General features: G+C 47.6%; 1 protein-coding gene across 7 annotated transcripts in view; it reads left to right on the top strand.

Moving 5' to 3' along the window:
- Positions 1-20766, top strand: part of IQSEC1 (IQ motif and Sec7 domain ArfGEF 1) — a 427684-nt gene that overhangs the window by 365668 nt on the left and 41250 nt on the right. For all 7 annotated transcript variants that reach the window (XR_008529287.1, XR_008529286.1, XM_054575082.1 and 4 more), the window contains one exon: positions 16591-16882. Coding sequence is in view for 3 of the 7 variants with exons in the window: in XM_054575081.1 (XP_054431056.1) it covers positions 16591-16882 (292 nt within the window). In the remaining 4 variants the exon portion in view is untranslated. The remainder of the gene's footprint in view (positions 1-16590; positions 16883-20766) is intronic.

The raw sequence follows: 20766 nt of genomic DNA, 5'->3' as shown, positions 1-20766 counted from the left end.
AGCACTTTCTGTGAGCATAGCCTGGTGTTCAGCCACCCTTAAAACAGCCTTGTGAGCCAGGTGAATTGAAGACCATTTTACTGGTGGGAAACTGAGGTCCGACTGGGGCAAATTACACCAGGCACACAGCCAGTGGCAGAGCTGTGAATGAGCTCTGTGCTCTCTGCACTAGTGAGGCAGGCTGGGCCAGGCCTCTGCATCTGGCATCTGGCATCTTGTGGGGCAGTCATCTACGGATTCAGGGACCTGCAGGTGGCTGCCGACCCACTCAGCAATAGATGCCACGTGGGAATGCATTTTTTTCTGATATTTGTTTTCTAAGAAAAGCCAGAAATCTGGATTTTGAGTGAACATTCCTGGTTCCTGTTATAATTAAAGAAAGAAAAAGAAAATGAAGGCAACCACTGTTCTGTGTAGACTAGACAGCCATGTGGGCTGGACCCAGGCCCTTGACCACAGGTGTGAAGCAGTGAGAGGGGAGGGGGCAGGGCTCTGCCCTATCTGCCCCCAGGTGCCTAGCAGAGCTTGGTCAGTTCTCTATTTCTTTGGGGGCCTCATTTTCCTCATTTGTGTGATGGAGGGGCTTGGCATTCATGGGATTCCAGACAGGCTGCGTGTCACACGCAGGGCCCTTTTCAAAGTACCATTTCTGGGGGTCCCACTGCTGACTGGGCCTTTGAATTCTTGGGACTTCCCAGGCTTGAGCAGGAATAGGTTGTGAAGTCTCCCCAGGTAAGTCTAGGGATCAGCCATGGTGGGTACCATGGCCTTAACCGCTCTGAGGGTCTTCTGGTCTGGGAGTTATCTTGAGTCTGGTTACCACTGTTCTAGAGGAAGGAAGTTAATGCCTGGCCCTTGTACCTTTCAAGCCCCGCAGTTGGAGATGGGCGTAGGAAAACTTCTAACATTTCTTTTAAAAACCTGTTTGTTAGACAATTCCCAAGTAATGCTTGAGTGGATTTTTTTCATTGAAATGTTAATTTTTAGTGTGCTTTGTGTGTATGTCTGTGGTTCCCTGTCTTGCGCTCCCCAACAAGGATATGAAATGTCACTTGTTGGTCTGACTGTGGCTGATGTAATTTGGTTGCCACCCTGGCCTAGCATTCTCTCTCCCACAGACCTTACAGTCCACATGACAGGCAAAGCAGTCCTCAGGAGTCCAGCTTGATAGGATTAGTTCAGTGTAAGTGTGCCTTCTGTGCCAGACGTTCTTCTGGAGCTACAGTTCTCACAGGACAGACATCATAGTGGGGAAACCACACACATGTACTCCCACATATGGTGATATTGTGGTGGCGTAAGTGCCATAGAGAGAAATGGAGCAGGGAAAGATAAAGGATGGCTCGGGGAAAAAGATATAGTTTTAAGTCACAGGAAGCCTCACTGAGACTCAGGCGACCTTTGAGCAAAGATCTGAATGAAGGAGTGAGCCAGGTCGATATCTGGGAGAAGAGACACCAGTCAGAAGAGAATGGCACGGCACGTGCAGGGTCATGAGGTAGGAATGTGTCATGAGTGTAGAGGAACATCCAGGCGGCCATAGGGCTGAGGTGGGATGGCCAGGTCCTGCAGCATCTTCTGGATCACTGTGAGGACTTGGGCTCTAAATCCTAAGAGGCAACAGCAGAGGAGGGACCTAGTCAAAGGTGTGCTTTAATAGGATGCCAGCTGGTGAATGGAGGATGTGGCAAGAGAGGCCTGAAGAGCCCATTGGAGAGGCTGTGGCAGTAATGCCGGAAAGAGGTGAGAGTGGTAACACACTAGGCTGGAGGGAGTGGGTGGGGACAGGCCAAGTGGTCACATGCTGGTTCTCTTTTGAAGGTGGAGCAGCATGATTTGCTGATAGATGGTAAATAGGGTGTGAGTGAAAAAGAGAGTTGCCAAGAGTGACTCTCAGATTATTGGCCTGAGCAGCTGGAAGTCTCGAGTTGCTATCAGCCAGAAATGGGTTAGGCTGCTGGAGTTGCTGGCCTGGGTAGCTGGTGGAGGGAGTACAGGAGCTCAATTTTGTGCCTGCATTTGGGATGTCTACTGGTCATCAAAGGGGAAGTGCCTGGGCAGTTGGATGTTGGGTTTGATTCCTTTGTGGTTGCTATATATCCTCAATAAAGCAAATTTGGGAATTGGGTAAAAGCAGAAACCCTCCTGACTCCCTCCAACTGCCGTGTACCCCTATATGGATACCTTCTGGATTGTCCAGAAAGCTCATCCATCATGTCCCTTATTTTGGATATGGTACTTCTGGTTAACCAACCAAAAGTCACTTTGTATGTTTAGGTGGATATCACATTGCATCTGTGCCTGACATAGACTCATGTCCTAAATCTTTCCAGCTTTTGTGAGGATGGCAGACTCCCTTGCCCCTCTGATCCAGGCCATGGCCGTGTCTGGAGGCTCCGAGTGCAGAGCTCAACATCTGTTTCCAAGCATGTGCTGTCCTTGGGCTCACCCTCACTGCCTCTCTGTCTGCCCACCTTGGCCTTTCACTGGGCCCTGCAGGCTGACCTGCGTTCCCTCCTGCTCATCACTTCTCCTGAGGACCTTTCCTTCTAGGTGACATTTATCCCACCCATGCTAATCAGAGGAGATGCCCAGCATTACCCAGCCTCGATCTAGGAGGCCCTCGGCTCCTTTTCCCTAAGAGGGACTGAGCTCAGGGTGTTCCTGGGGATCCATAAGTCCCCTAGGTTGCCACTAAAAGTGTCTCCAAGAACCACTTTTTAACTGTGGGCCAAGCTGTAAGGCTCAAGCCGTCCTTGGAGAAACTGCCTCCCTGATAGGAGGGAGGAGCATGTGGATGACCTGCATAAAAGCAGCCTTCCCGAGTCCCTTGAGGAAGCCCTCTCTGTCCCCTTCTTGCTAGGCACATTAACTCTCTGTCCCTTTACACACTGTGTTTTCTCTTGAAATCCACCCCTCTGTGACCTTGCACTCTGCTCCTTGGGGTCAGGCCAGCCCTTAGGGGGCTGCCTGCAGGTCCTGGAACTTTTCACCAAATGGGAAGGACTGGGAGAATGACATGCACTTGAATCCTGGCTCTGCCCTGAGCTCTGCAATCTTGGGCAAGCCACAGATCCTTTCTGATGGGATCATTGCAGGGATTAAATACATGGACTTAGATTATGCCAAGGCTCCCACATGGCACAGTGGGTGGATATGGTGGTGACACACCCCAAGCCACAAGGCAGCCCATTCTCCAGTAGATGTACTGCTAAAAAATCTCTGAAGCTCCTAGGCTGCCTTCCCCTTGCTTCTGGTCCCGTGGCCTTGCCTGCTCCACAGAGACCTAGGGTGACAGCTGGTCCTGAGGCTGCCCTATTCCAGCTGAGCCATCCTTGCTTTTATGCAGAGGACAAAACCTCCAGTTCCTTCCCACCCTTACCTCCTGCCCAGATCTGTCTGAGTCCCTCTCCCAGGACCTGGAGCAGAGCAAGAGTACCCCCTCCCCAATCCTGAGTGATAAACCTGGGTTAATATAAACTAGGCAACGAAGAGCTGCAGAAAGCCCCACAAGGGAGCTTGTGAGCACTGGGAATTAGTAAGTCCTGCCTAGACTCCCTTTCTGGAAATCAGAAACCTGGAATGCAAATCGTGGGGAAGGCCATAAGGCCTGGAGGTATGAGGGGCATATGCATTCGAGGAGGCTGTTTTGCTCTGGCCTGTGAAGATTGCCAGGAATCTGGAATGAGGCTCCTAGTGTGGACATTAACCACAGGCAGGCTTTCAGATTGCTGCTTCCTCCAGTGTGGGGCCCAGCCCACTCTGAAGAGTGTGGCTTTAGCATGGGATATGACTGCAGTTGGCCCAGGCTTATTTATCTCATGACCATGCAGCACCCCAAGGTGTTAAAGCTTTAGGTACTGCACGCTCTTCCTGTGGGCAGTCCAGTTGTAGATATACCAGCTTGGGGTCAAGTCACATCCCCACTCTTCCCTACGTGGGTGACCTCAGCCCAATGACTCAGCTTCACCAAACCCAGATTCATCTTCAGACGGGACAGTGACCTGGCTCCCTGCTAGCTCTGAGGGATGGTGGTTGGGTTACTGGCCATGTAATTTAAACACCCACCAGAGCACCTGTACCTGGCAGGTTTATGGGGGAGAGTTGCTGCAACATAACCCCCACGCGTGAGCGCGCGCGTGTGTGTGTGTGACTAAATCATATAAGCACACCGAATTAAATGTGAAGGCTCTGAAATCAGACTGCCTGTCTTTTGATTTCACTTAACAGCTGTGTGACCTTGGGGATAGGTTTGTCCTCTCCTTGCTTGAGGGGATGAAATGAGCTACATGTAAAGCTTATAGCACTGCTAACTATATCAACATTAGCTATTACCATTACTATCATCATCGATGTTACAGGTGAACAGCGGGCACCCTAACAGTGAGTCTCAGCTTCTGCTGTGCCTCTTTGCCTGTGTCCAGAGCCACCTCTAACATTTTTCTTCAGAAAAGTCACTTATGACTTCATAGGTCATAATTAGAGACATCTGTGGCCTAGAGGCTGAGACGCCCTCTCGCTTTCCCCAAAACACACACCCTGACTCACTCCCCAGCTAGAATTAAGACCTGGTGTCTGGGCCATGGGGTCCGGGTTCCTTTCCAGGACTCTCCTGCCCCCCAACATCACCAGTGTCTATGGCCCACAGCTGGAAGTGGGCGTCCTCAGAGAGCGGCCTTGCAGCAGTTAGGGGCAGGTGACTCTGGCTCCTACACTGGGCCTGTCTGCCCCTCCCTTCTCTAACTGCTTGGAAGTGCGAGTTGGGCCCTCACAGTCAAAGAATTCCCAAAGACAGAAATTAGAAAATGCTTTTATGAACCAAACAGCCTTTTAAGGACTTTACCTCTATCAAGTCTCTTAAGCCTCACAATAGTCATGTGAAATCCACAGTCTGATTGCCCCCATTTTATAGGAAAGGAAACTGAAGCATAGAAGTCTTCCTGCCTGTGGTCACACAGCGGGTAAGTGGTGTAACCAGAACTCCAACCTAGACATCTGGCTCAGAGGCCACAACAAGGAGCCCACTGAGCCCCCAACTTGGCAGAAAGGAGGCAGGACATGGTGGGAGAGCATTTCAAAATGTGTTCTCTGTATGTATTTTCCATGTTCCAGGGCAGTCGGAAACTCTGGATGCTATTCTGTAGTGATCCAGCCATTTCCCCACATAAAAATAACACAGAGTGTCTTCCTGCAGAGGAAGGCATGTTTGGAAAACTGGAGAAGAGAGGAGCAGCTTAGGGTACCATCCAGTGCCTCAGAGCTTGGAGTCCCTGGCCCAAGGAGGCAGAGGGTTGAGGCCACTGGAGCCCAGTGTGTACGCACTCCTGTGCAGCTCCAGTCTTGTCTACTGTCCAGCCCTTTCTAGCTGGTCCCAGCTGTGGGGTCTCGTTTTGCACATGAGGATCTTGTGTCTTGGGAAGGAGCCAGTCTAGGACCCCTGTTTTTGCTGGAGACCAGGGCTTTCAAGAACCCAGCCCTCACAGAGCAGGACTCCCCGAGGATAGGTGGACTTCTCTCTGTCTTTCCAGGTCATCCACACAGTGAGGGGGAATGTGGGAATGGGTGGCTGCAGTAGGTGGGGGTGGCCTCATGGAGGAAGTAGGATTTGAACTGAGACCTGGCTATGGCCCCTCAGAGGCCAAGAAATACAGGTAAATGGGTAGTGAGGAGACACAGGTTGGGGTGCAAATTCAGGTAGTCCATAGCAGCTTCTGGCCAGTCTAGGAGTCCTTTGCCACACTTCTGACTGGTGTTGGCCTTGCTGCAGCTTGCACATTTCTAGTGGCAAAGAGCAGCCCTACCCATGGGAGAGCGTTCTTTCTCAGGCAGGGCAACATAGTTCTGTCTGTAGGAGAAATCTGCTTCATTCTTTACTTGTCAGCCCTTTATAGGCTGATGACAAGCAGGATATCTTCCCTTTGCTGCTTTTCTCTTTATCAGGCAGTCTCAGCTCTTGGTGGGAGGTGATTTCCAGACCTCAGATTTTTCTTCCTGGCACACTGTGATTTGGGGTTGTCAAACGCAGTTTATCTCACATGCCAGCTGGGACCAGTTTTGTGGAGTGCTGTGCTGAAAGATGTGTTGGGAGGGAGTCTGTGATCAATTAGTGTCTGCCATAATGTGGGCAAGCAGAAGGAAGGGTGAGCACGAGCCCCAGGTTTGCGATCCCAACCTCAGGGCCCTGGGTGGTTGGTCAGTGCAGCATCAGTACAGGCTCTTCTGCTGTGATCTGACACTAGCAGTGGACAGAAGGGTTGATTTAGTGTCTGGCTTCTTATCATCAGTGACAGGCTTCTCAAGTGCATCATGATGTCAGTTCATATTAAATTTGTGGTCAGCCAAAAAAAAAAAAAATCCCCCCATCTTTTTCATGAGAACAGCCATCAAACCTTCCCCCATCATGATATTGTTTCCTTTATATAGATATATAATCAATTCCTTGTTGACAGGCATTTATGTTATTTCCAAATTTTTATAGTTAACAAAAATACTGCAGTGAAATTCCTTGTATTTTCTTCTTTGCATGTTGATCTTTTCTTAGTGTGAATCTCTAGAAAAGGAATTTCTGGACCAGGAGCCTCTCTGAGATTGCAGGCAACAGTCACCTGATTGTCATAGAGTGTTCCAGAAACTTTAAATTGTCAGGGAATGTCAGGGACTTGGAACAGGTTCCCACCCCATTCCTTGATTTGCATGTGGCTCAGGAGTCTTAAGAGATCATGAATTCCAGTGTGTGGAATTGAGGACTGACCGCAGAGTAGTCAGTCCAGGCTGATAGACTCAGTTTGTGGGAGAAGACTCCCCAAAGGAGCAGATCTGGGTGGCGAGACACCAAACTCCATGTGAAGAATAACTGTGGCAAAGAAGTGGTATTCAAGGCATGGTTCAGCAGGGCCTGGAGACTCAAGAGGGAGGAGGCAGTAGCGGGAGCAGGGGAAGGTGAAGGTTGAGGTGGGCCTGGCAGTTCTCTGACCCAAAAATCTCACTTACATACTCAGGTCAAAAGCAAAGGCCTTTGTCCCCAGGGCAATCTGCTGTGGGGAGGGAGCAGATAACTGCTCTGCTCACATTTGTCACTTTTTCTTCACCCAGGAAAGAACTGACATTAGAACTGAGTACTAATTGGGACAGGGGCTTAGATCTCTGAGTTTTAGATCTCTGCTATAAATAAAATATCTTTATTGGTTCAGCCACTAAAGCAGCTACATGGTTTAATTTGATAATTATTTCTAGCTACTACTCTGAAAAAGTTCTGCCGCCTTCTGAGAGTGCCTGTTGCTACACGTACTTGTCAACACTGGGCATTTTCACTTAAAAATTATATTCCTGTTAGCTAATAAGAAAAAACTGTCTTCTGATGTTAATATTGTATAGCTTCTGATTGGAACCAATAAAAAGTAATGTTCTCTGGTTCAGGATGGGTTCATAAGGTACATATATCTACATTCATGATGTGCTCACTTTTGTCCACTTATTTTATTGGAAGACAATGTTGGTTGTGGCACCATGGTGGTTGCAGTAGGGTGGTCTGGCCCTTTCTTTTCTTACCAGGATAGTTTGAGGTTGGTTTTGATTTTGGGGGCATAGAAGGGCTGCCACACTGCATAACTCAAGCGGACACCATTCACGTAGATTTTATAGGACTTGGTGACGTAATGAATGGGGCAGGGTTGGGGAATGGCTGTGAGGAGGGAATAAAGTGATGATGTCCAGGACTCTGGCTCAAGTCATTGTGTCACTGAGTGGTGATGGGGGAAAGATCATGAGTTAGGTTTGCAAAACGTAGGATATCCAGCAGGGATAATGTAAGAAAAACACATGTTTCAGGACCCCACACAGGTGTGGGGAAATGCCTTCACTCATTCAGCAAGCATTTACTGAACACTACTAGTTGAGCACACGTGTTGGCACTTGGGGAATACCAGTCAGCAAAACAGACAAAGAACCTTTGCCCTCGTAGAGTTTGTGTACTGGTGTGGAAAACAGACAGAGAGCAAATAAAAAAATACAGTGAATACATTATACACTGTGTTCCAAGGTGATGATCATTATGGAGAGGGGATAAAAAAGGCAGAGTGAGGATTAGGAATATTGAGGGGAGGGAGGTGTGGTTTTAAATTAGGTGAGTAGGGTGGGCCTCAGAAGGTGGCACTGAGTAAAGACCTGAAGGAGATGAGGCCTAGGTCCATGTAGAGATTGGGGAAGATTGTTCCAAGCAGAGGGAAGAGCCAGTGCAAAAGCCTTGAGGGAGGAGTATGCCTGACCCTTTTGAGAAGAGAGGAAGCCAGTGAGGCTGGAATAAAATGAGCAAGGAGAAGAGGTGCCAAGATGAGGTCAGCTGACGACAGACCTTGAAGGATATGGCAGGAACAGTGTCTTCTAAGTGTGCTGGGGAGCAGAGGAGGCACTTGATCTAATTCATGTTTTGTTTTGTTTTTGTTTTTGTTTGTTTTTTTATCAGAATTGCTCTGATTGCAGTGGGGAGAAGTGAGGCAGGGAGACCAGTGAGGAGGCTATTGTAATAGTCCAGGGAGCCAGCCTCAGCCACCTACTGAGAAGTGGGCAGAGCCTGGGTATGTTTCAAAGGGAGGGCTGATAGAGGAGAGGAGGCTGGAGTTGCTGTTGTGAAGGAAAAGTCTGTGGGTGGCTGTCAGACCTCTTCCCTGGGCCTTCATGGAGGTCCAGTCCTTCCTCCTGAGCATGTTCTGGAACCTGCTGTCCCAAGGCATGTAGGAGGCTAGTAATGCAGAAATCCTGGGCTGGCACAGTCCCAGAAAGTTCCTGACTGCCCCCAACCATCTCCATTCCTGTCAGAGCTAAAGAGTACCTCTCCTGCTGGGTCCAAGCCTCTCTCCAGGGTGTTACACCATGCTGATGTCCTGCCTGTGAACCTAGACATTCAGGAAGCCAGGCAGGCCCTTGCCCCAAGTTCAGTACCCCTTACCTGCTTGTCTTGTCTTTGCCTCATCTGCTCCAAACCACAGGCACTGAGGATGAGGAGGACAACTTCACAAATTCACAGGCAGCCCCAGGCTGCTCTCCCCTCCCTGCTCTTAAGTAGGATGCCCTGTTTCACCTGCTCACATTTGTTTTGAGGCCAGATCAGCAAGGGCTAGCTAGGCAAAGGGTCGAATCCATCTCTTATGTCTAATTCACCATGGAGTATTGGGGCAGTGTGGGGAAGGTCCAGGCCTTGGCACTCCCTGGCAGAGCCACCAGCAGCTCAGGAGTGCCCATGAGACACATGGGGCGTCTGCTTCTGGGGACTGCGCAGAACCCTCTGTCTCCGTGTGTTTCTGCAAACTCTGGGCGACCAGACAATTTTAAATCCATATGAGCAGAGCCCTTACTGCCCACTTCCACCTTGGGGGTTGGGTGTGTGTGTGTGTGTGTGTGTGTGTGTGTGTGTGTGTGTGTGTGTGTGTGTGTGTGTAAAAGCTTCCTTGTGAGGTACTCACAGGCTGCAAAGAGAAGGCAAGACGAGGGAGGAGTATGGGGCTTTCAGCCACAGCCAGGGGGTCTTTTCCACTGAAGACTCTCTGCTCATGTGTAAGTTGGCATTGACTGCCAGCGGGTTTGACATGGGGACCCCTTCACTCTTCCACACACTATTTATTATGAGGCACTGTTTGTAGCTTTATCAGAACTGTTGATGTAAGAAATGTCTAAATCTATAGAGAATTTTTATAAGAGTTTATTTGAGCCAAACTGACACGCTTTAAAGCAAGATCTCAAATATTCCAGAGCATGACAGTTTTGAAGTTTCTTTTGTACATTTTAAATTAAGGAGGGAACTTCAGGAAGACTCCATGGAGGTGGGAGAAAGCAAGGTGGGGATTGGATTACAATATAGTGAAGATTATGTGCTCTCTTGAGGGGGGATAAAGCGTATTTCAAAGGTGTATTAACCTAGATGCACAGAAACAATGAGAAGGGCTTAGGCAAAAATAAACTTTTACTGAAAAAGTTACATGCCTGGGATGTGACTACCCGCTATGACCTGTTGAGTTAGGAATTTATAATCAGATCACTCTGCGAAGTTGCATTCCATAGAACCCCCTTTTTTTGCCCACAGGTACGTTTTTGCTTGTAAATCAAGACTGCATTGATGACCAACCTTTTGGTTGGATAGTATAGTCTCACAGCTCTAGGAAGTCTCATTCCTAGAGAGTCTCAGTATCAACAGTGTCTTGTTGAGGTGGAACATTGGGGATGGGAAATACCAATACCCTAGTGAGTTGAGGCTGAATTTTCCAAAAGGGAAAGGCAGGTAAATGGAAGGTAGTCTGGTTTTACGGTCTTCACTGTGAAAAAACACCCTTGAATAATCATGATCCGTGTTTTGCCTTCTTTCTCACTTTTCTGTATTTTGCATCTAGTATAACATTCACATAAGCCATGAAAAGGTGTTAACAGTTATCTTCCATGTTTTCAGTAATCATAAAGAGTTCGACTACGTAGAGAAACCCAAAGAACAGATATAACTATTATTATGACTAATATTAGCAGACAGGCAAAAACAGTAAAAATGGATTCTGATTTCAACATCAGTTTGTCGGTATACTGGCCTTGTTGATATCTTCCATTTCAACATCAGTTTGTTGGTATGCAGACCTTGTTGATATGTTTGGGTAGCTGTCTACCTCTGATATGAGTGGCTTTTCATCCTAAAGGACTCTTGGGTGTCCCTTCTAGGTGGAGGCAAGTGTCAGAGACAGAGGTGGATGTTCTTTTCTGGTTAGGTGCCTGGTAAGTTTCCTTCCATTGAGGTTGGAGAGTGTTCTTATTTGATGTTCCTTCCAATAAACCAAATCTTCAGGTGGCAGTCAATGATCTTGAAGTTTTTGTGTTGTGGGAGCTCTCTGTGAAAGGAAATGGTTACCTACTTGGCATTTTCTTGAAGTGATTTTATTAAACCCTGGCAACAGTATAAGATGTCTCCTTTCAATATCAGCTCATAAATTCCTTCATCCGATTTAAGCCCAGCTTAAATGTACTGTGATGCATGAAGGAATGCAAAACCTCAAAAATGGAGAGCCAGGGAGCAGGTAAGAACCAAGTGGCCATCTTGGGTTTCCCATAACTCCCACTATTCATTGTTGTTGTTGTTGTTGTTGTTGTTGTTGTTGTTCTTTTCTGGAAAATCTTTCTATCTATCTATTTATTTATTTATATTTTTATTATATTTTTTCCATTACCATTTATCCCCCTTATACCCTCTTCCACCTCCACCCACCCTCTCCACGCTCCCCCTTGCCCCATAATCACCACACTGTTGTCTGTGTCCATGAGTCCTTTTTCTTTTTATCACGTATTTTACAATGCCTTCCATGCAATTTAACATTTTTTTAAAACCCAAGAAACAAAGAAACAAGTCTTTTGAGATGTTGCAAGGGTCTTTCTGGAGTACCACAAAGTTATTCCTACAGGTACAAGATTTTTAACCCTTAAAACCTCAATTTCTAATGAAAATTAAGAAGTCAAAATTATGAAGACATTTTATAACCTCTAAAGACATTTTATAGATGTTAAAGTCAATTATTGCCATGGATTATTTTTGTGAAACTGGGTAAATATAAATATTATATTTAATACCAATTGCTTGAAAGACATTTCTGTTCTATAAGCCAACAAACTAACTTTATTTACTAAAGATTAATTTTAGATCATGTGAACTTGAAAAGCATTTGGGTTAGTTTTTATGTTTCTGAGAATTTTAGAATACCTAATCATTACAAGCACTTGCTTTCAAAATCAGTTAATTTTAATTTATTAAATTAATTTTAACAATATCATCCGGAGGTAGTTATTTCACATTTACAACATACATTTATAGAAACACATAGACAAAGAGACCTTTAGCCATGAGGGAAAAATCTCATTCCTTTATAAAAGAACAGTTCAATCCAAACTGGTTTTGGCAGTTGGAATAAGAAGAACTTAAAATTTGTATCTGTCCTTGACAAGTCAAGTTCCCCCTTTTAAAATAAAGACATCTAGGGTGGAGTTGGGGCCTAGGGTTGCCTCAGGAAGAACCTTCAGGGTCTGAATTCGTCTGGTGCGCTCCAGCTAGAGGAGCCATGTCTGTGGCAGCCTACAGGCGACGTAACTCAGCCCTTGATGGTTGACGCCAGCCTACCACCACCTCCTCCACAACCACCGGGGAGAACCATTGACTGCCCTTCCCTTGGTGCCCTTCCCTTGGTGCCCCTCCCTTGGATCACAAGCTCCCCATCTTGGGCCCCTCCACCTGCTTGGGGTGGCCTCCCAGCTGTCTCAAGTGTCCCAGTCTGAAACCTCCTGCATTACACACAACTCATTTTTAAGCACTGGAGTAATATTGTAGAGAAAAATGCCTATTGGATACAAAAGAGGCCAACTTTTTTTGAAATTTCTAAGATGCAATGCAACCAAACATGCCTGGTGATGAAGAATACAGAGGCTACTGGTACGGCTGATGCCACTGCATTGACTCATGTTTAGTGTTCTGGAGAAGTCAAACCTTTCCTTCTTTTATTAAATCCACATCATGTTTCCTTGAAATAAAGTTATATTAAAAAATAAGGACATTTACTTTTAATACCTCAAAAGAATTGGGTCACTGCTAAAATTACATCATAGGCTGATCCATTTATCTAAATCCTCTTTTTGAAGCTTTGAAAGATCAATTAAATGTTTTTCACTTATTCTGCCTAATTTTATAGCCAGCTTATTCTAAATGTGCGTGGAAATGATTAGAAGTAACAAAGGGTCCTGCAGGAGTATTCATGGGAGGCTGACGGTTGTGAGGCTTGTTGGCCACGGAGACAGAATTTTCCATGTTAATTTTAGTTTTTCTTTGAGATCTGTCGAGTCTAAACAGACTTCTAGAGAAAACTAGCCTCTAAGTGAAGTGCACATCTCTGGATGAACTAACTACATCATGCCTTAAAGGAAATGTTTCCTCAGGCAATTCTATAAAGATTCTTAGTCACCTAAGAATACCGGAGATTCAGGTTGGGGAGGCAAGTGTCCTTTCTCTTTTGGAGCTAAGGAGAGTTCTGTCTTTCATTTAAATGGCAAAGATTATGCTCAGATTCTCAGTAAGAAATCCAATTAAAAAATTAAAAGGAGCAAACCATTTTCCCTTCCTTTCCCTGGGGTATTCCAACCCTTTCCTTCTTCAAGAATTTTCTAAGAACCACTAAAGTCAGTACCTGCTACCTAAAGCAGGGAAGTCCAGGATTTTAAGAGGAAACTTCAAGTTCACCCAATGTGAAGTGGGGAGCCCTGCTAGTATCTAGCACCAGGGTATGGGTCTGCAGGGTGATGGGGGGAGGGCGGGCGCTTCTACAGAATGCTGCAGAGTATACCAAGTAAATGTTAATGTAAGAAACGTCCAAATCTGTAGAGAATTTTTGTAAACATTTATTTGAGTCAAACTAATAACATTCTAGGAAGCAAGATCTCAGATGCTCCAGAGAATAACAGTTTTGCAGTTTCTTTTATACATTTGGAATTAAGGGGGGAACAAAAGATTACAAAAAGGTGAAAGAAAACAAGGTACAGGATAGTAAGATTATGCTCCCTTGACCATGGTTACTTCTGAGGGCTATGATAAAAAGGCATTTCAAAGTTGTGTTAACCTAGATGCACAAAAACAATGAACAGGGCTTGCTTAAGGCAAAGATAAACCTTTTATTGGTCTAGGGTGCGACTGCTCACCATGACCTGCCCAGTTAGAAATTTATGATCAGATCACCCTGTGAGGTTGCTTTTGTTTAGATTTATTAGAGTCCCCTTTTCCTCCACAAAGCAGTACTAGAATTTTAAGTTCTGCCTGTCTCCATCCCTTTCCCTACCTAACACATACATGTGAGGCCCCAAGGAAGCTGCTGTTGGGTGACTGATGTCCCTCTGACACCTTGAAGGCGAGTAGGCCAGCCCACTTGTATTACAGATGGGGAAGCAGGCCTTGAAATGAGGGCTGACCTACCCTAATTCACAGTCAGATCAAAGCAAAGCACCTAGTCTCTTAATTTCTAGCCCAGGGCTCTTCCCCAAGGGAAGGATGACCTCTGTCACACTTTAGGCCCTGGGGAGCATACTGGGATGTCAGTTTTGTCACGGGAGAGCCACTACAGGTTCCTGGAGGCCAGAGCTGGTTGGTGGAGCTGAACTCATGTCCTATTCTTAAACTATGAGTTGGGTTTGCAGCCCATCCCTGTGGCTCAAAGCAAAATTGCAATCAAAGGGCAGGCTGCTTCCCTTCCTGCTGGGCAGGTATGCTGCCTTTGTCCTGGCTCTCTCTATTCCAGGGCCTCCTTCCCTAAGCCCCAACTTCGAGTCTCACCTAGGAGTCAGTGAACAGTCTGACATTGTACACTTGACAGTGAGGATCTGCCAGTCCCTGTGACAAGTGGAGGCAATGGAAGCAGAGGTAGTTATGGGGGAAAACCAGTTGGCCCTGAGGCTCTCAAATGTAAGGCATTCCCATTGGTCTGAAAACAACCACAGAGGGAGGATTGTTAGCCTAGGTAGAGCCTGTGTTCCTTCTCTGGAAGTACTGGGCCACTTTCAGAGAGAACCTGTCATGGCCCCAGGGGTTTTTAAAAGTTGAGTGATGTCTTACAGGGACATGCAAATGGAAAAGCATGACTTGAGGGGGTACCAGAAGCTGTATTAGAAATGTCTTGTATGAATTTCTCCCTTCTTTCTTGTCCAACACTAAAAAGCAATCTGCAGCCGGAACCAATGCCTGTCAGCTAAATTCATGAGTTTGCGATGAGTAGTCAGCTAGTCCCTTTCTGTCTCCCCCAGTCAGCCCTGCTGCCATGGAGAAACTCCCAGAAACTCGGTTCTTCTTGCCGACACACTAAAGAATTAAAGATCAACAAGCCTACTAGCGGACAAGCAAAGTTTATTAGTGCTAAGTTCTAATAAGAAAGCAAAAGCAAGAGTGGCCAAAAAGGGAGGCCAGATGCCCCCCCACCCAGAGGCTGAGTGGCCAGGAACCCCCCCCCCATGTGGCAAAAAACCGAGAGAGTTCTTTGTTCTGAAGGATGGAGGTGAGGAAATTATATATTGATTGATGGGTGAAGGTGGTTCCAGCTTTTCACTGGGGAGACGTGACTACCCAAATGTAGGTATGTGTAACGGTCTGTTAGCCCAAATCCTTATCTTGCTCCAGACTCTATTTGTTCATTTTGCATACATGACGAGGGGTAGGCAATTAACGAAAGTTGTTTTATGGGTGTTTTCTTTGGGTACTATATACCCTTTCCCCTTCCCCCTTCCAGGTCTTGGAATGAATACACATCTAGAGATTTCCTCTTCCCAGCTAGTGGAGATGATACACACAGACTGTTTCAAGGATTTCTCCCCTCCTACACTATCTTGTTTGGAATGCCTGGCAGCCTTATTGGACCAGGCTCAGGACTACTGAGTCAGCAAGTGCCTTTGCTTTTAGCCTCCTGTATTAAGTTCTTTGTTAGATTGCAACACTGAGGGCCCTGCCTTTATTTACGCTCTGGCTGCTTATTCTACCATAACGCTCCTACTTGGTGCTTGGAACTTCAGGAGGATGTGTACATATCCTAGGGATGAGGGACAGTGAGGTGGAGAGGAGCAGCCAGTACTGGAAGTCCCACCAGCTTGGGTTTTAATCCTATCTGTGCAATCTTGGGCAAGCGCCACAGGCTAGTGGCTTTGACAACAGACATTTATTCCTCACAGTTCCTGAGACTGAAAGTCTGAGATCAAGGTGTAGGTTGGGTTGATTACTTTGAGACCTCTCTCCTTAGCATGTAGATGGCTGCTTTCTTGCCATGTCCTCACATGGTCGTTCCTCTGTGTGTGCCTGTGTCCTGATCTTACAAGGATTCTAGTCATATCGGAGTAGGACCCTAATGACTTCATTTTAACTCAATTATCTCTTAAAGACCCTACCTTCAGACATAGAGATTCTTAATGTACTCTGAGGGTTAGAGCTCAACATATGGATTTGGGGTGAGGGGCACAATTCAGCCCATAACAAACACCAGCACAGTGCATGAACCCTGAGTAGGTGTGTGGGAGAGTCACTTTTGTTAATTACTCTGTTTTTTTTTTTAAGTACAAAAATCAGTGGTTTACTTAATGCAGGTAGTCAGAGTGAGAGAGGAAGTGACAGAATCCATTTAGTCAGTGAGTAAATTATTGAGCACCTATTGTGTACAGGCCCTGCTCTTGGCATTGGGATCCTCAGTAGATCAACAGGCTAAACCTCTGTCCTCACAAGTTGACATTTTTGGTGTAGGAGATGGACAGTAAGCAAGTCAATTAGTAAAGATGTTAGAAGTTGGTGAGTTTTACAGAGAAAATGAAACCTGGGGGGGTGAACCTCAGGAAGACTGGGAGTAGAGAGTCTTGGCAGAGGCCCTCTAGGTGCATGGGGTTGATCAACTGCAGAGGGTGAGAGGGAAGTAGGGGGACGACTGGGGGTTATGGAGTCCCACTGCAATGCAGTAGGCAGCCTTTTGACTATCACCCCCTCCTACTTCCTGATGTCCTGAAAAGCTCTGGGTTCTGAGTTCCTACTCACAGGAGGCCTCTGTCTTCTCTCTTCTGCAGCGTGGAGGGTGAGGCCCCCAGCAGCGAGACCTGCACATCATTGGACAGCCCCTCAGCCTATCGCCAAGGTCCCTTAGTGCCTGGCCCCAGCCTGAGCCCGGACCACTACGAGCATACGCCTGGGGGTGCCTATGGGCTATACTCCGGGCCGCTGGGGCAGCAGCGCACACGGAGGCCCAAACTGCAGCACTCGACCTCCATCCTACGCAAGCAGGCCGAGGAGGAGGCCATCAAGCGCTCACGCTCCCTCTCTGAAAGCTATGAACTCTCCTCGGACCTGCAGGACAAGCAGGTAGGTGGATCTGGTCTCTTGGCCACTTGGGGACAGGCAGCAAGGCTGCTCTGCCTGCTGCATGTCCTCCCAGGAATGATGCAGCCCTTTGCTGGAGTAGCTGGAGTCTGTCAGATTTCATGCTGGTGGTCTATACTCTCCAACACAAGGAAGTAAGAGTGAAGTGCATACTCCTTAAGAATGTGGCCTTTGCCTTAGTGTGAGCTAACCTGCCCGTCATGAGGCATGAGGGGGATTCAGAGTGAAGGGCTGGATTGTGGACATTTCTTCTGTCAAGGCTTTGCCTCTGCCCTGTTCCCAGCTCTAATGCCTGGGGTCCAGGGTGTGCTGAGGGTCTGGGTGTCAAGGCCTGACACCACAAGTTTGTGTGGCCAGCTACTGAGGTTCTAAGTCCCCAGGAGAAGTCCAGCCCTTGGGAAGTCTGTTCAGGGAGTCCCTGGAGAGAAGAGAAGGAGGTCAATGTACATTGGAAATAGCTCTTACTCTGAAAAGAACACTACATCCAACCACAGTCAGTGAGGAGAAGTTGCTTATTATATCCCTTCCCTTTTACAAGTTAGCATTCTTGTGGTAAGTCGCCTCATTGAAGGCTGCACTTCCTCCTTGAGGGGCCTTGGCCAACACCCGACTGTGAAGTCAGCACCTGTGTACTGAGAGAGACTGATGCACTACCTGGCCGAGCTCCAGGAAGGAGGTAAGAGGGAAAAGGCCTGTCACAGATAGGTGATGGTGGGTAGGAGAGCAGAGAGCAGAAGGTCATTGGGAGGCAGAGAGTTCTTACTTTCAGGCCCTCAGAGTGTAAGCACATAGTAGGCACTTTAATAAGAATTTAAGTATGGAACTCTGAGGAAAAGTTCCAGGCTTCAGGAGAAGTCCCAGGCTACTGGGAGTGTGCAAGCATGCAGGACCAGATTGTTTCTCTGACTCACTCTGCCAGCTCCCAGGCACTTGGCTTTGGCCTATCTCCTATGGGTCCTTAGCAGCCACCTCTGCACTTGCCTGGCTCCAGGACCCTAGTCCCTCAGACACCAGGCTATAGCAGCCATCTTGCCCTTCCCTTCTGCCCACATCTACCCAGTGGCCTGGCTGCCCTCTTGTCTGCTTCCAGTCTTCCTATTTGTCCTTTTTGGAGCTGAGCTCTGGGCCTGGCATGGTCTTGTCTTCTCTGGGGAGCAGTGTGGGTACTGCCCAAGGTGGGTCTTTCTCCACCAGCACCTCCTCTCCTGCTCTCGGTATTGCCCTCTGACTTTGGACAGCCCCGCCTACCTCAGCCCTGACCTCTCTTAATTCTTCTACCTGTGAGTTGGTACTGAGAGGGGAGACAGCAAGTGGCCAGAGCCTAATAGCAAATGGCCCCTTCTGAGTCTGTGGGAGCAAATAATACCCTGCCTCTATGGTATTTAGCCCCGTGAACAGGTCCATAGTAGGGGGGACAGATTCTGTTCCATTTATCAGTTACATCTACATCCAAAGTAGATCATAAATTATCTATAGTAAAGGACATGTGCAGCCAGACCATTAAAATAGAATTGAGAAAGGTTAGGACTTAATAAAAGCCTACAGAGACAATCATGTGCTTCATATAGCCTTAATATGGCCACAGATGTTCACTTTTATCCACATATATTAGTCAAATATCCACCTGTGCCAGACAGTGTGCTGCTGGGTGCTGGGGAGTGGACAAGGTCATGCCCTAGCTCTTGAGCTAACACAGTGGTCCAGGAGACAGACCATGGACAAGTTAGCGAGCACAGGGACCTCGTCTCTCTGTGCTGCCTACTTTGGCATGATGCCTAGCATGGAGTAGGCAGATGAGACCTAGATGAGCAGGGTGCAGTGCTTTGCCTCCCTGAGCAGAGTGACTTGCTCCTGAGGATCTGAGAGCTCCCTTGGTCCCGCATCAGGTGCCCGTTCTGCCTGGCCACCTGAGAAAAGCCAATTTCTTCTCTTGGATTTCCGCCAAGCAAATAAAGACACAGTTTAATTCCAGAAAGTGATACAAACATTAGAGATTATGAAATAGGGGAAAGAAATTGAGTAATTGTGGGAGGTGACAGCATTGGGGAAGATCTCTCTAATGTGGCATTAGAGCTGGGTTTTTGTGGAAGAGGCTTTCCAGCAAGAGGTAATAGCAGGTGAGAGGCCCAGAAGCAGAATGAACTTGGGAGAGAGGGTGGCAGGGCAGAGGGGGGTAAAAGGTGAGAGTGAGGAAGTGACATTGAAAGCCACTGAGCATTCAACTCTGTGCTGAGCAACTAAGACAAAAGTGGGACTAGGACAGATTACACAAGAATTGCCAGATGGAAGGTAGGGTACCTGATTCCAAGAGGAGTTCAAGTCTGGGTAATACAAAGTCCCAATTAAGTGAAAGGAGCCCAGTGAGAAGCCGTGGCTTTTCCATCTGACCCGTGGACCTCTGCACCTCCTGGTAGTTTCCTGTCAGTGAGAGCCAGAGGCATGTCATTGAGAGGTGGTGGTTCTGCTTTATGGAAGGGTGTTTCTCTCAGTTTTTCTTCCCCACTGTTGAAAAGTGCCCCTTTGAAGGCAGAATGAGGGCTTAATGGGAGAGACCTGGCTGGGGTTAGCTCCTTGTCACACTAATTCTTTTGAGCCTCCTCTGAGAAGTGTGCATCCTGTGAGCATCTGAAGACTGTGCATCATTGTGAATACCACGTGACCACATACTGATTGGATCTCCGCTGTGTCCCTATAAAATTTCAAAGCAAGCCGTGGGTGGGTTCTGGCCTAGAAGGAAGTATGGCCACAGTGAGTCTGGAGTACGAGTAAGAGCAGGCCTGGCTTAATGTGTGTTCTCTGGGGAAGGCCGGGTAGGAGGGGCTGAGAGAGGCTTTGATGACAAAACACAGAGCCTATTTCTGCCTTCCTGAAGCCCCTCTTTTCTCCCTCTTCTGCACCTTCAGGTTTGGGAAGCTGGTCTCAGGCAAAGAGGGTTGCTGCTTGGTTTGTGAGGTCCAGAGTCAGCAGGAGAAAATAGGCCCTGGAGTGAGCTCTGGGCCTGAGCTGGTGACCCAGGTATCATGACCCACCTCCATCCCCTGCCAAGGCTAATATACGGGGCCCAGGACTGCAGGCCTGCGAAGGCAGAGAAGAGTGGGCTTTCAGAGCTCCATTCAAAACAAAACAAAACAAAAAATAAATAAATTCTGCTTACAGATGTAGAAGTGAAGTCACCTTCAGGGTGAAAGAAAAAACAGACCTACCCTGGCTGACTCTGGGTCTGGCCAGGCTTTGAAAAATCAGCTGAAGCCACATGCACACCACTACCCCCAGCCACACCCATTCCCCTCTTTTGTTCTGCTAAGATAGCTGCTCCACCCAGCCTGCCTCTCCCTCTCCTGTGGACCCCAGAGACCTGGCATGTTCCACTTGGGAGGAGCTGGCATCCCTGAGATGGGTGGCTCATGGAAGCTCATAGAACTGGGCATGCTCTTACTCAGAGAGGTGAACAGGCCACCAACTGGCAAGAGAGGAGACCAGTACCCATACTCAGGTGTGTGAGGCTGTGAGCCCTTCCTTCCCAGCCCCCAGAGTGGTTCTGAGCAACCCTTTACTCCAAATCCAGCATCTATTTGGCTTTATGTCAGAGACACCTGTGCCTCTCTGCCTGCTCTCCTTGACAGACTCTTTGATTCTTGAGAGCAGGGACCTCGTCTCTCTGTGCTGCCTACTTTGGCATGATGCCTAGCATGGAGTAAGCAGATGAGACCTAGATGAGCAGGGTGCAGTGCTTTGCCTCCCTGAGCAGAGTGACTTGCTCCCGAGGATCTGAGAGCTCTCTTGGTCCCACATCAGGTGCCCGTTCGGCCTGGCCACCTGAGAAAAGCCAATTTCTTCTCTTGGATTTCCGCCAAGTAGGTTCGAGC

The sequence above is a fragment of the Pteronotus mesoamericanus genome, unplaced genomic scaffold (genome assembly GCF_021234165.1).
Source record: "Pteronotus mesoamericanus isolate MK-2021 breed Mesoamerican mustached bat unplaced genomic scaffold, CSHL_Meso_final contig_27, whole genome shotgun sequence".
Taxonomy (NCBI): Eukaryota; Metazoa; Chordata; class Mammalia; order Chiroptera; family Mormoopidae; genus Pteronotus; species Pteronotus mesoamericanus.
Note: the sequence above shows the minus strand (reverse complement) of the source record. Positions and strands in the feature narration are given on the sequence as shown.